This window comes from Pongo abelii, chromosome 6 (genome assembly GCF_028885655.2).
Source record: "Pongo abelii isolate AG06213 chromosome 6, NHGRI_mPonAbe1-v2.0_pri, whole genome shotgun sequence".
NCBI classification, from domain to species: domain Eukaryota; kingdom Metazoa; phylum Chordata; class Mammalia; order Primates; family Hominidae; genus Pongo; species Pongo abelii.
The window spans coordinates 145,527,265-145,541,864 of NC_071991.2; the positions used below are offsets into that span (position 1 = coordinate 145,527,265).

At 37.6% G+C, this 14,600-nt stretch overlaps 1 protein-coding gene across 1 annotated transcript in view; it reads left to right on the forward strand.

Moving 5' to 3' along the window:
• The window catches only part of CNTNAP2 (contactin associated protein 2), a 2,266,356-nt gene that overhangs the window by 1,817,743 nt on the left and 434,013 nt on the right, over positions 1 to 14,600 (forward strand). The window contains 1 exon segment of the mRNA NM_001133793.1: positions 8,412 to 8,539. Within this exon segment, the coding sequence (NP_001127265.1) occupies positions 8,412 to 8,539 (128 nt within the window).

Here is a 14,600-nt window from a genome sequence, read left to right on the forward strand (position 1 = left end):
TATTTCCGGTGAGATGTGTGCAAAACACTTGACAGGCCTTATTGCCAATTGGCATTTGAGACTATCTACAGTTCTTTTTTTTAATAACCTCATTGAAGTATAATTTAAATACCATAATATTCATCGATTTTAACTGTACAATTAACTGTATAAGTGTACAGTTTTTTTAGTAAATTTTTAGAAAATTCATTGAGTTGTGCAACAAATCAACACAATCCCAATTTAGGACATCAACATTATCCCTATACGATTCCCAGTTACCATGAATTTCTGTTTCTACTCCCAGCCCCAGACAACCACTAATCTCCTTTCTGTCCTGGTAGATTTGCTTTTTCATATCAGTAAAATTAGAATATGTGATTTTTTGTGTGTCTGGCTTCTTTCACTTAGCATAATGTTTTTGAGGTTTGTTCATGTTGCAACACGTATTCAGATTTCATTCCTCTTTATTGTCAAATAATATTTCATTGTATGTATTACCATACTATTATCCATTCACTAGTTGATGGGCATTTGCGTGATTTCCACTTTGGGCCTCTTATGACTAAATCTGCTATAAACATCTACCTAAAAGGCTTTGTGTGAACATACGCTTTCATGTCTCTTGTATAGATATCCAGAAGTAGAACTCTTGAGTCATACGGTATGTCTATGTTTAACTTTTTAAGAAACTGCCGAACTGTTTTCAAAAATGACTGGGCACAGTGGCACTTTAGTGTAATCCAAGCTACTTGGGAGCTGAGACAGGAGAATCATGACTTTACAGCCCACCCCGTGAGCAATATGTGATGATTCCAGTTTCTCCAAATCCTTGTCAACACATGTTATTGCCTCTCCTTTTGATTATAGCTATCCTGGTAGTGTGAAGTAGCATCTCAGTGTAGTTTTAATTACATTTCCCTAACGAATGATAGTATTAAGCTTCTTCTCATGTGTTTATTTTGTATTTGTACTTCTCTCTATGAGATATCTTCTGTAGCTATAACTTTGACTTCCTGAATTCTGTCCAGAAATTTCTAGTTTGAGTGATGCTGTGACGGAAATGCATGAAAATACACAGAGTATACATTTTTTAAGGGTTACTAAATAATCCTAAAACTTCAAAAAAGAGAAGTCCTTCTACTCTGCTAGAATTACTGTATAGGAGAACTCAGTATAATCATTTTCTTTTTTTTAATTTTATTATTATTATACTTTAAGTTTTAGGGTACATGTGCACAACATGCAGGTTTGTTACATATGTATACATGTGCCATGTTGGTGTGCTGCACCCATTAACTCGTCATTTAGCATTAGGTATATCTCCTAGTGCTATTCTTCCCCCCTCCCCCTACCCCATGACAGGCCCCGGTGTGTGATGTTCCCTTCCTGTGTCCACGTGTTCTCATTGTTCAATTCCCACCTATGAGTGAGAACATGCAGTGTTTGGTTTTTTGTCCTTGCGATAGTTTGCTGAGAATGATGGTTTCCAGCTTCATCCATGTCCCTACAAAGGACATGAACTCATCCTTTTTTATGGCTGCATAGTATTCCGTGGTGTATATGTGCTACATTTTCTTAATCCAGTCTATCATTGCTGGACATTTGGGTTGGTTCCAAGTCTTTGCTATTGTGAACACCGCCACAGTAAACATGTGTGCATGTGTCTTTATAGCAGCATGATTTATAATCCTTTGGGTATATACCCAGTAAAGGAATGGCTGGGTCAAATGGTATTTCTAGTTCTAGATCCCTGAGGAATCACCACACTGACTTCCACAATGGTTGAACTAGTTTACAGTCCCACCAACAGTGTAAAACTGTCACAAGACAGGGATGCCCTCTCTCACCACTCCTATTCAACATAGTGTTGGAAGTTCTGGCCAGGGCAGTCAGGCAGGAGAAGGAAATAAAGGGCATTCAATTAGGAAAAGAGGAAGTTAAATTGTCCCTGTTTGCAGATGACATGATTGTATATCTAGAAAACCCCATTGTTCAGCCCAAAATCTCCTTAAGCTGATAAGTAACTTCAGCAAAGTCTCAGGATACAAAATCAATGTGCAAAATTCACAAGCATTCTTATACACCAATAACAGACAAACAGAGAGCCAAATCATGAGTGAATTCCCATTCACAATTGCTTCAAAGAGAATAAAATACCTAGGAATCCAACTTACAAGGGATGTGAAGCACCTCTTCAAGGAGAACTACAAACCACTGCTCAGTGAAATAAAAGAGGATACAAACAAATGGAAGAACATTCCATGCTCATGGATAGGAAGAATCAATATCCTGAAAATGGCCATACTGCCCAAGGTAATGTATAGATTCAATGCCATCCCCATCAAGCTACCAATGACTGTCTTCACAGAATTGGAAAAAAACTACTTTAAAGTTCATATGGAACCAAAAAAGAGCCCGCATTGCCAAGTCAATCCTAAGCCAAAAGAACAAAGCTGGAGGCATCACACTACCTGACTTCAAACTATACTACAAGGCTACAGTAACCAAAACAGCATGGTACTGGTACCAAAACAGAGATATAGATCAATGGAACAGAACAGAGCCCTCAGAAATAATGCCACATATCTACAACTATCTGATCTTTGACAAACCTGAGAAAAACAAGCAATGGGGAAAAGATTCCCTATTTAATAAATGGTGCTGGGAAAACTGGCTAGCCATATGTAGAAAGCTGAAACTGGATCCCTTCCTTACACCTTATACAAAAATTAATTCAAGATGGATTAAAGACTTACATGTTAGACCTAAAACCATAAACTCAGTATAATCATTTTCATAATATTTGGTAGAAGAGCAGGCTCATTGTAAAAACTGGGGATGTTTATTTTTCTTTAGATTCTTAATCTTTTCATTAAGCTAAGGATAAGATTAAACTGTCTGGAGGCTTGTTTGCTTTCTCAGCACAATAAAAAAGTCAAGGAAAGACAGCAGAGCAAGACAGGATTCTACAGAAAAACAATACTGGAGGGAAATAACAGTAACACCAGGTTAGAGAAACAAAATCCATAGAATCAAGCTTTACTTGAGTAACAATGCTGATGGAAATAGCATGTAAGAGTCTTAGTTCAGGGCCTATTGGAAATGGACGATAGAATTTTTCCAATGTACAAGCCCACTAACAGATGTAATTAGCTTATTATGCTAACATGATAAATAGTTACTGAATATCTCCCTGAATTAGATTGACCTCAATCTGTAAGGATCATAGCTTTCAACAAAGGCTTGTTTTGCTTGCAAAAAGATTCACACAAGATGCTTAGATGGACATCATAAAGGTATTTCAGAGGACCCCTCCCCAGAACCCAAATTGGTTGTGGAGGCTAGGCACAGTGGTTCACACCATGAAGCCAGGAGTTTGAGACCACTCTGGGCACAAAAGCAAAAGCAACCTGTTTCTACAAAAAAAAAAAAAAACATTTAAAACAGTGGGCGTGGTGGTATGCACCTGTACTCCCAACTACTCAGGAGACTGAGGCAGGAGGATCCCTTGAATCCAGGTTGAGCCTACAGTGAACTATGATTGCACCACTGCACTCTGGCCTGGGCAACAGAGTGAGACCCTGTCTCTAAAGTTAAAAAAAAAAAAAAGTAGGTTGTGCTGTAGGATCACAAAAACTTTGTGCTGGTTAAACCACTTTACTGCCTTTCATGAATTAGTTTCCACAACTAATGTAGAGTCCGTTGCTTTGAGAGTTTCACATGCCATTGTTTGTGGCTTACCATTCTCTGGATCCCTGTTTAGATCTTTGGTCAAAAGTGACCAAGGAGGCATCTTTATACTATTTTCTCCTTTTATTATTTTCTCAGCTGACAATTCTTTCCCTCTTTTGTTGATTGGGTAAGGAATATCTGAGTGTTATTACTACTAGCTATATGGCAACCTCTTATAAACTTCAATATATCATTAAAAACATTGGTTGATTTGGGCATGAGGTAGTTCTAGAATTCTTTTTTGCTTAGTATGGTATGTTGATAGATTAGGGGCAAATATGAATAAAACATTGCAGATATCTTTGAATTTATGATTTCCAAGTAACCTCAACATTTCAGGCTAGCTAAATATATCTTAAAAAGGTACTTTTCACCTCATCTATAAATGAGAATTAAAAGGAAAATTCTTTTAATTTACATAGTGGTGTTTTGGTTTATATTCTGTTTTGTTTTTTCCCCTTTTTAAAATGAAAATTCCAAGGAAGGGATCCAGATAGTGTGAATTTGAATCCAGACTACTGCCGATAACCTTTGTCTAGATAAATTCTCTGACTCTCATTCTTCTCACCAGTAAAATGAGAATAATGTACATTATCTCACTTAATGATTATTATTCTCACTTAATGAATCATGATATTAAATTTTCAGTATCATTGACCAATAATGCAAACATTTTGATAAAACATGGCTTATAAATTTCTATCATCCCTGATGTTAATCAGTTTTTCTTGCAAAATAATTAAGTAATGCCTGCTTTTAGTATTAAAAATTTTTTTTAGTTCAAAACCTACTAAAAGTCTACATTTATAAAATTATTACAAACACTTAAAAATTATATTTCCAAATTATGAGAGTATGTAGATATGTGAATTCCTATAAGGTTATACACATATCAATTTGGGCAATACAATTACATAATAATTGGAATATTTCCAAACACTTGTTTTAAAAATGCTTTCTCCTATCACTAGTTTCATAAGAAGGTAGTACACTGTCACTCATCATAAATAAACCAACATTACCGGCTGGGCGTAGTGGCTCACACCTGTAATCCCAGCACTTTGGGAGGCTGAGGTGGGCAGATCACCTGAGGTCAGGAGGGCAGATCACCTGAGGCCAACACCAGCCTGGCCAACATGGTAAAACCCTGTCTCTACTAAAAATACAAAAATTAGTCAGGTGTGGTGGTGGGCACCTGTAATCCCAGCTACTTGGGAAGCTGAGGCAGGAGAATAGCTTGAACCCAGGAGGTGGAGGTTGCAGTGAGTCGAGATCGTGCCATTGCACTCCAGCCTGGGCAACAAGAGCAAAACTCCATCTCAAAAAATAATAATAATAATAAGATAAACCAACATTACCAAGTGCTGACAATGATCTTGAGCAACCTGAATTTTCATACATCCCTGGTAGAAATGTAAATTGGTACATGCTCTTGGGAAAACTGCTTGAAATTACCCACTAAAATTAAATGTGTACTTTATGACCCAGCATTTCTACTTTTAGGTAAATGCTTGACATAAATGAAGGCTAATAAGCAACACATCTGTAAGAACATTCATAGCAGCTTTATTCATAATAGCCAAACACTGGAAACATCCAAATGACAATAGAATATTCATTCTTATTGTTGTATAGTATTATATTTTATTTATATAGTACAATCTTTTGTATTATATAATACAAATACATGCAACATGTATTATATAATACAATTTTATGTATTATATAATACGATTTTTTGTATCATATATAATACAGTTTTTTGTATCATATATAATACAATTTTTTTGTATCATATATAATACAATTTTTTGTATCATATGTAATACAATTTTTTGTATCATATGTAATACAATTTTTCTATCATATATAATACAATTTTTTGTATCATATATAATACAATTTTTGTATCATATATAATACAACTTTTGTATTGTATATAATACAATTTTTTGTATCATATAAATAAATATTTAAAGTTGGGTAGAAGGAGCTAGGCACAAAGGAGTGCATAGTGATTCCATGCACATAAAGGTCAAGAACAGGCAAAGGTCATCTATGATGACAGCAGACGAAGTTATGGTTACTTCTGATGGAGTGTACTGATTGGGAAGGGCATGGGGGGTGCTTCTGGGGTGCTGGAGCTGTTCTAAATCATTATGTGGGTCATGGTTGTACAGGGGTGTGTGCATGTGTGTGTGTGTAAAATTCATTGAACTGTACCTTTCCGATTTTCATGATCATTATTCATTTCATTACAGAATGTCATAGAGATTCCACCATTTAAAGATCTTGTTTTTATAAAATTGCCCGTACTATCTTATAGATGCTGGAATGGCTAAACAATGACAGTAGCCACAAGTGGAAGAGCACCTTCTCTTCCTACAGGATAGATCTCACTTGTACTAAAGCTGACATATGACTGCCTGCTATATAATGCAGAGTAAATTTAAAAGTTTATTATTAATTAAATTTATTTCTCACAGTTACAATAAATAAATTGAAGCATAGATGGTTTCTTTCCTCTTGCAAGTTTCTTTGCATTTATTCTCAGTACATATTTTTGTCCCCACCTTGGTCACTTCCCAAACCCCTTGCTCAACTTTGGAAACTTGATCGAGTTACACAACAGTGGCCTACCATGATAGTCAGTGAGATATTTGCTCAATAAATTCCTAAAGCAAAAATGGACAGTTATGCCCCATTATGAGTTAGAATTGGCAAGCTCTTTCTATAAAGGACCACATAATATACATTTTAGACTTTGGGGGATCATATGGTCTCTGCCATAGCTTCTTAACTCTGCATTTGCATCATACATAGACAATACATTTTTTAAAATGTCTGTATTTCAATAAAGCTTTTTTATGAACACCGAATTTTATAGCATCACAAAATATTTTTTCTTCTTTTTTAAAACCATTTAAAATGTGAAAATTATTCTTAGCTGGCTTTTGAGCCATACAAAAAGAAATGATGGACAGAATTTGGGTCTCAGGACTTAGTTTGCAGAGCTCTGATTTAGAGTCATGTAATTTTAAGTAATAACTTGAATCAGCCTTCAGTTCCATAATTTCTAGTAGGTTATCAAATTACTGTATGCTGTTAGCGCTTTTATTTATCGTTCCTTTAAGAAGCACTAAATATTAAGTTTAATATCAAAGGCTTTGTTTCCTCTTTGGCATGATTGTAATTCATAAGACTTCTAATAAAAGAGGGTGGGTTTGTAAAAAATTCCACTGAGATATTTGAGGCCTAGTCATTAGTAGCTACAGTGTCAATAAGAATCACAGTGCTTTTCTGCATTATCTTAATTCTGGTTTGATAAATAATTATTTTTAAAAAACCCTTCATTTTGAAAACAATGAAATAACTAAGGCAGTGTATAGTGCATTTATGTGAGGCCCACTGGCCAAGTTCTGTGACTCCTTCCTGGGTTTCTATGGGTCCTGACACATGAGGAAACAAACATTCAGTGACATTCAAGAAGGTCAGAGGTATAAGTTAACTGCTCCACACAGCATAGCATTTTCAAGACAGGCCTCCAAGCTGGTTCCTCTCCATTCCCTGCACTATTTGCTAAGAGACATGAATGACAAATCTTTACATTATTGAACTGTCTGTCTCATTCTCCTGTCATCCAAAAATCAGGGTGGGTTTTTTTCTGATGAGTTCTATGTGCAATTTCAAAATTGTTATTTCCATTCAGACTGAACAGTAGAAAATCATCTGAAAGGGTAAATTTGAGGAATGACATCACACTGCTTTGTGCCTCCCACCCATTCACTCCCAAATGAGGGATCCCTCAGCTACAGCAGCAGAAAAAGAGGACAAAAGGCCACTGATTTTCCATGAAGGTGAAATCTGTGCTGCACAGGCCCCAAAATTCATTGCACATAAATCACCTTAAGCCCATCTCCAGGAACCCCTCCTGGGTTTCTATGCTCCATTCTAGAGTCAGTACTTTGCAACTAGCCTTGTCTTTCTTCATTTAGGGTGGATACGGGGTAGACTTGGGAGACCTGAAACAAGATAAATATAGAGTCAACAGAAGAAAAAACTCAGGAGGAAAGCCAACTGGGCTCAAATCTCAGCTCCACTCTTCATTGTAGATGGAAATAGACACGTATTGAACACCTGTTCTGTGTTGGAAACTTCACATCAACTGTTCCAGTTGTTAAACTAAACAAGAAGAGAGGAAGGAACAAAAGGTGTCCCTTGTTTAACTCATGTACAACAGGGAAGAAAACTTCTGAAGGAACTGCTTCAAAGCAATGAAAGAGACAAAGGGTTGTTTTAAAATAGGGTTTTGTTTCACATATTATTCAGGGGACCAGGTTGACTTTGTTGAACTTCTGATTCCGTGACAACAGCAAACTCTGCATGTGTGCTCAGGGTTTGACATGCTATGGTGTACCCTCAACCTAAAAGAGTACGCAGCATAATGGTTATGAATCTCTGGAAATCAGGGTGTCACTTCTGTTTTCCAGAAGACAAAGATGCCAGAAGGGCTTCTGAGCAATGTGCTATGAGACCACCTATGGAAGAGAGAGAACGACTCTTTAACTGTGGCTTTATTTAGTAAACTTCCAAACGATTACTGAAATGTCATCATTAGACAACGTAAGCAACTAGCAGAAAATTCATATTTCTAACTCAGCCTCCTCATTCTTTTTCTGTCTTTGCCTGTGATCCAGGAGGAAGGATGCTGGCTTCTTGTCATACAAAGATCACCTGCCAGTGAGCCAAGTGGTGGTTGGAGATACTGACCGTCAAGGCTCAGAAGCCAAATTGAGTGTGGGTCCTCTGCGCTGCCAAGGAGACAGTAAGTTTGCATAGCAGCTATGGCTTGCACTTTCTTATCCCATTTAAATATTGTTTCCAGGCTCCTCAGAAGATGCCTGCAATCAGACTTGCTCTCCTGTGGCTCCTACAGAAATATCACGCAACCCAAGCAGAGATAACTTAGAGGAGGGGAACAGCCATAAAGCCTCCAGTACAGGAGCCAAGATTTGGGCATAAAGTGGGGATATCCATCTTTCCTCTATATTCATATGTAACAAGTCTGACTACCTAAGTTTATGATGATATAAATAGCAATGCTAATAGCATAAATGCAGTACTCAACAGCTGTGATTCCACTGAGTGCTGCTGTTAATGCCATTAGGATGACTATTTATATCACCATAAACCGAGTTTATGGTGATATAAATAGTAGCATTATGGCTTAATGTATCATTGTAAACTTGGATTATGGCCATATAAAGTTTGACATTATTGCTATCAAACTTCATCATCATCAGAGCTTGATGGTCCCTTGTAAGCCAAAGATTGTTTCTGTAACTATGTCTTGCTTTCAGGATTAGTCACCCCAGAGAGGAATTTGGGGTTGCTAGCTTGGACAGTGGGAGGTAAGGGAGTTGGAGTGATGGTCCCTCCTAATTAAGGGCACCATTAGGATTTTATGTTGTTTGATACCCTTCGGTGTGCTTTATGTGCAGTCAGAGGGAAACAGTGACACGGTTGCACTGTGGGGATTCTGCAGCAAGCGTCCTGGGCATCATTTTCCCTCTTCTTTCTGGGACACGTGGTTTAGACAACTCTCCTGAGAGTTCTATGCTTTTGTGATTGTGTGCTAGGCATCTGGAGACCTAGATTCTGCTCCCCGAATAGCTGACTTGCCAGGAGACCTCAGGCAAACCCCTCCATTGTCTTAGCTGTGGTAATGAGAATACCACCCGCATCCCAGTTCCTCCTGGGGAGGCTGTAAATATTTTAGTGCCTGGATTTGGATTCCTCCTAGCAAAGCATTATGTGAGATGGAATATTATTACCACTTTGTAAATCAAAGGAGAATTAGACCTACTTGATAATAAATTATTGCATCCACTCAAAGAGATGTCCTAAGGAACGTAATGATGCATGCTTAAGTTTCCTACTTAGTAAATTGAGGTTGTTGGCAATTAAGCAATGCCATGTTCCTAATACAAAAGGGAGATGGACTTTGTACTGATTTTTCTCTACTTACATTGAAAATGTTACCTGTAAAATTGAGACTGGTCAAGATCTTTATCACGCACTTATTGAACAATAATACTTCATTTGTTTAGCCGGGCTTAGTAAAACTGTGCAGAAGAAATTTAATTTCAACTGCCTAAGAAAAGGATATTCACCTAAAGCAATAGTATATATGCATTTTAAACAAATATTATAAGAAATGAAATATAGTGTTGCTCTAAAATTAGAAAGACTGTCACGCGTTGTCTAATGAAAATCATTTTTGTTATGGAATAATTACTCATTAGCATATAAAGGTAAAATATTTCTGGCTTACCAATTCTAATTCTGAAGTTAGCTTTGAATTTGAGAAAGTGTTCCCATTAAATAATTGATTAACTTAATATATGTATAAAAATTCCACTTCTGCAAACTTTTTTTCTTGTTTGTTTTGTTTTGCTTTGTTTTGTTTTTTTGAGACGAAGTCTTGCTCTGTCGCCCCGGCTGGAGTACAGTGGTACAATCTCAGCTCACTGCAACCTCCACCTCCTGGGTTCAAGTGATTCTCCAGCCTCAGCCCCCCAAGTAGCTGGGATTACAAGCACACACCACCACGCCCGGCTAATTTTTGCACTTTTAGTAGAGACGGGGTTTCACCATGTTGGACAGGCTGGTCTTGAACTCCTGACCCCAGGTGATCCACCCGCCTTGGCCTCCCAAAGTGCTGGGATTACAGGCGTGAGCCACTGTGCCCAGCCTTCTGCAAACTTTTATTACCACTCTTAAAAATAAGATTCTAGGAACATTAAATAGTAGATGCTGCAGTATATGAGTTTATAATTAATATTAGCTTATTTGTTCTTAATAAATCAACCTCAGGAAGAATTTATTGTGAGGCTGTCATTCATCTAGAACTTTCCTAGGTGCTCTGGAAAGTAAGAAAAAGAAGTTCAAACCATGTTATGTGAAATGAACATGAAAAAATACTGGAAAACACAAATTGGTTTATAATTTAATTTTAGGCTTTGTGATATAAAATTATTGCAACTGATAATCAAGAAAGGAGCCATAGAAGGTGTATTTCAGGCAGACTTTCTTTTTAAAAAGAGAAAATGGGAAAAGTATAGTGGTCATTGTTCATTTGCATTTCTATTCTAGAGCTGTTCTTAGAAACATTTTTAGAACCTATTAATAAAATAAACTTATTTATTCACATTACATGATCTCAGTATACTTATAATTAATGTAACTTCAGAGAGACTCTTTTAAATAATATTTTACCTGATATTTCATGAAAGCAAAAGCTGTCAACAGTTAACAGCAATTATGTAGAATACTTTTGTGTCTGTGTGAGAGAGAGAAATCTCATTGTTTTCCAGGCAACAGAGAATAAGTATCCTACCTGGTACTTGAATTGCCTGGTAGCAGTCAGCAGTTGTGAAGCCCATGTTCCCTTTAAGAATGTTCTCACGGCCGGGCGCAGTGGCTCACGCCTGTAATCCCAGCACTTTGGGAGGCCAAGGCGGGAGGATCACAAGGTCAGGAGATTGAGACCATCCTGGCTAACACGGTGAAAGCCCGTCTCTACTAAAAATACACACACAAAAAAAAAAAATTAGCCGGGCCTGGTGGTGGGCGCCTATAGTCCCAGCTACTCAGGAGGCTGAGGCAGGAGAATGGTGTGAACCTGGGAGGCGGAGCTTGCAGTGAGCGGAGATTGTGCCACTGCACTCCAGCCTGGGCGACAGAGCAAGACTCCGTCTTAACCAAAAAAAAAAAAAAAAAAAAAAAAAAAGAATATTCGCACATGGACACAGTAGTGATAGAGTGTTCCGTATCAACTGCATTTTCCAGTTTTTATACATATATGATCTCCTTGGTTACACACAGCTTCCTGTGAATTGGGTAGGGCAAATATTAATGTCTTTCTAATGAAGAAATGAAGAAAACACTTCTTTGAAAATGGCATTTACACAACAAATTTCTGAGCATACTTTCAGCCTCTGAGAGGCTTCAGGACAAAAGATGGAACAGAGAATAGAAATAGCTGTGTTGTACAAGGTCAGAGTTGTTTTCCCAACTGTACTCTCATCCCTGAGCCAATTGTTGATTAAATTAAAATGCCTTAAAATGTTTCATTTGGGTCTTATCCCACCACTAGCCTCAGCCACCCATGTCAGTTACCAACATAGTACAAACATTATAGGGATTAAATTTATGTAATTTAAAAAGTGGCATAGTGCATTTGTCCTGCTGTTTATAGAGATGAACTTACTTTGTGTCATTTACTGAAGTCTGTTCAAAGCTACAGCTTATAAAGACTAAACCTATTGTTGAAAAATGTCTTTCAGTTTGAGGAGTTGAGTGATGACAGCCCTCAGAACCTGCCTCTTGAATTAGGCCCCAGTTCCAACCTCTAGTCTCAGAGAATGAAACCATTTTTGTGGGCTCTGCCCAACAATTTCAGCAGTTTCAGTTGATTTCATCATGCCTGCTGAGTTTCATTTTTGCTTTGATTCATCTGAACTCAGACCCATATAATCAAAATGCTAAAGAAAATCAGTGCATGCCACTCAGATCTGCTGCATTTCCCATATAGTTCTGTGAAATGCTTATGTCCTTACAGGTGTGTGTGTGTGTGTGTGTGTGTGTGTGTATGTGTGTGGTTTTTTTCTTTCATTCTTTCTTTTTTGCAAAGCCTATCCAAATGGAAACTTCAAATCTAAATGACACTGAAAGTATGACTGGTGATGGATGGTTCACTAAAATAAAAACTGCTGTGAAAATACAAATCCCCCTCTTAAACTATGTGTACGCACCAGAAAGAAACAAAAGAGCCATTTCGAAGATTAAAAATCAGTGATTAGGTAGACATTGTTTCAAACTGAAATATGTAATCATCTTTGCAGATGGCTGCCAAACTTTCATACTTTCATGAAATTAGCTAAAAAAATAAAAGACTTCCACTTTTTGGAGGTAGAAATCTCATACTATATATGATGAATATAATTAATTGTAGGAATATAGTATTTGCTAGACAATTGCTTTATTTTCAGCCATATGATGTAAAACTTTACTGTACTCCTCTAGGGGTACAGGAACTGTAAATAAATACTTGGAGGAAGTTTGTCAGAACCATAGGAAAGGTTTAAAAAAAAAAGCAACTGTTTTCAGTAAACCTGGGTAGAAACAATTCCAGAAAATGTCTTATTCAAGGGCTTCTTCCAAGGCCATGCCAGAAACACTGGCTGTGAGGCTGACAGACAGAGCACTGGAGTCACACTGCAGGATTAAGATGCAAATTCAGTTTCTCAGAGCTACGGAGGTGACCCAGAGAGACAAGGAAGGAAAGGCAAGGCAGTAGTAACACATCCAGTTCTGGAACACTCAGAGGACAGACAAAGCTGTGTGTAAAGAAATAAAGATACTGATGGAGATTCATCGAAATGATGGTGAATATTTGTTCTTTGGGAAAGTTATTTTATGTGCCGGAGTAACAGGAAGGCCATTATCTTTTTTTTGCAAGAATTTGACAAACCAGGATTATAACCTGCCATTCCCTTGACAGGAGAGATAAGGTGGCCAGGCATGGTGGCTCACACCTGTAATCCCAGCACTTTGGGAAGCCGAGGCAGGCAGGTCACTTGAGGTCAGGAGTTCGAGGACAGCCTGGCCAACATGGTGAAGCCCTGTCTGTAATAAAAATACAAAAATTAGCCGGGTGTGCTGGTGGCTGCCTATAATCCCAGCTACTCAGGAGGCTGAGGCAGGAGAATCATTTGAACCCGGGAGGCAGAAGTTGCAGTGAGCCAACATTGTGCTGTTGCACTTCAGCTTGGGTGACATTGCGAGACTCCATCTAAAAAAAAAAAAAAAAAGCAAAAACAGACAAGGCAATGCCTCGGTCTCCACATTGTTTCTGTACAAATGAAACATTTCCAACAGCGGTGCACATAAGCATAACTCTCCTTCAGAAGATAATACCCGTGAGCATACATAGGTCACATACTCTGTGTAGTGAATAAGGACTGAAGGAGAAACCACTTCTCACCTGGGTTCAGGAAGCAATTCTCTTTATTGAGGGGAAGCAGCTCTCCAGGCTCCAGAGAAGAGTTCAAAGTTTATTTATCTCCTTTTTCTGTGCTTCTTCAGGCTTGGAAAAGACAAGAAAGGAAAAGGGACTAGCATGCAGATTCTAAACCAATCACTTTCGATTCATTTTCTCTCTTGATTCTCTCAACATCCCTTAATAGGTGATACTGTTGACAAAAAAAAAAAAAAAAAAAAAAAGTATCTCTGTAAAATATTTAAAGAGATTTATTAAAGCCAAAGATGAGTGGCCATGGCCCAAGGTACAGTCTCAAGAGGTCCTGAGAGCATGTGTCCAACGGCTACAATTTGGTTTTTATATGTTTTAGAAAGGCATAAGACATCAATCAATATATGTGAGGTATACACTGGTTTAGTCTAGAAGCAATGTGAGAGTGTGGCTTACAAGTCATAGGTGGATTTAAAAAATTTCTGGTTGGAGATTGGTTAAAAGAGTTAAGTTATTATCTAAAGGTCTGGAATGGATAGATAGAAAGGAGCATCTGGGTTAAGATAAGGGGTTGTGGAGGTCAAGGTGCTTATTACGTAGATGAAGTCTCATAGGTGGCAGCCCTTAGAGACAATAGATGGCAAATGTTTCCATTTAGACCTTTAAAAGGTGCTTAGACTCTCAGTAAATTTCTTCTGGATTTTGAGGGCCTGGAAGGGGAAAGATCTAGTTATGTTGATAGAGATTATTTATAGATGTGAATTTTCCCCCATAAAAAATCTGCTTAGCAGGGTCATTTCAAAATATAGCAAAGAAGCATGTTTCGGTGTGAAATCTTTTTATCTCTTCC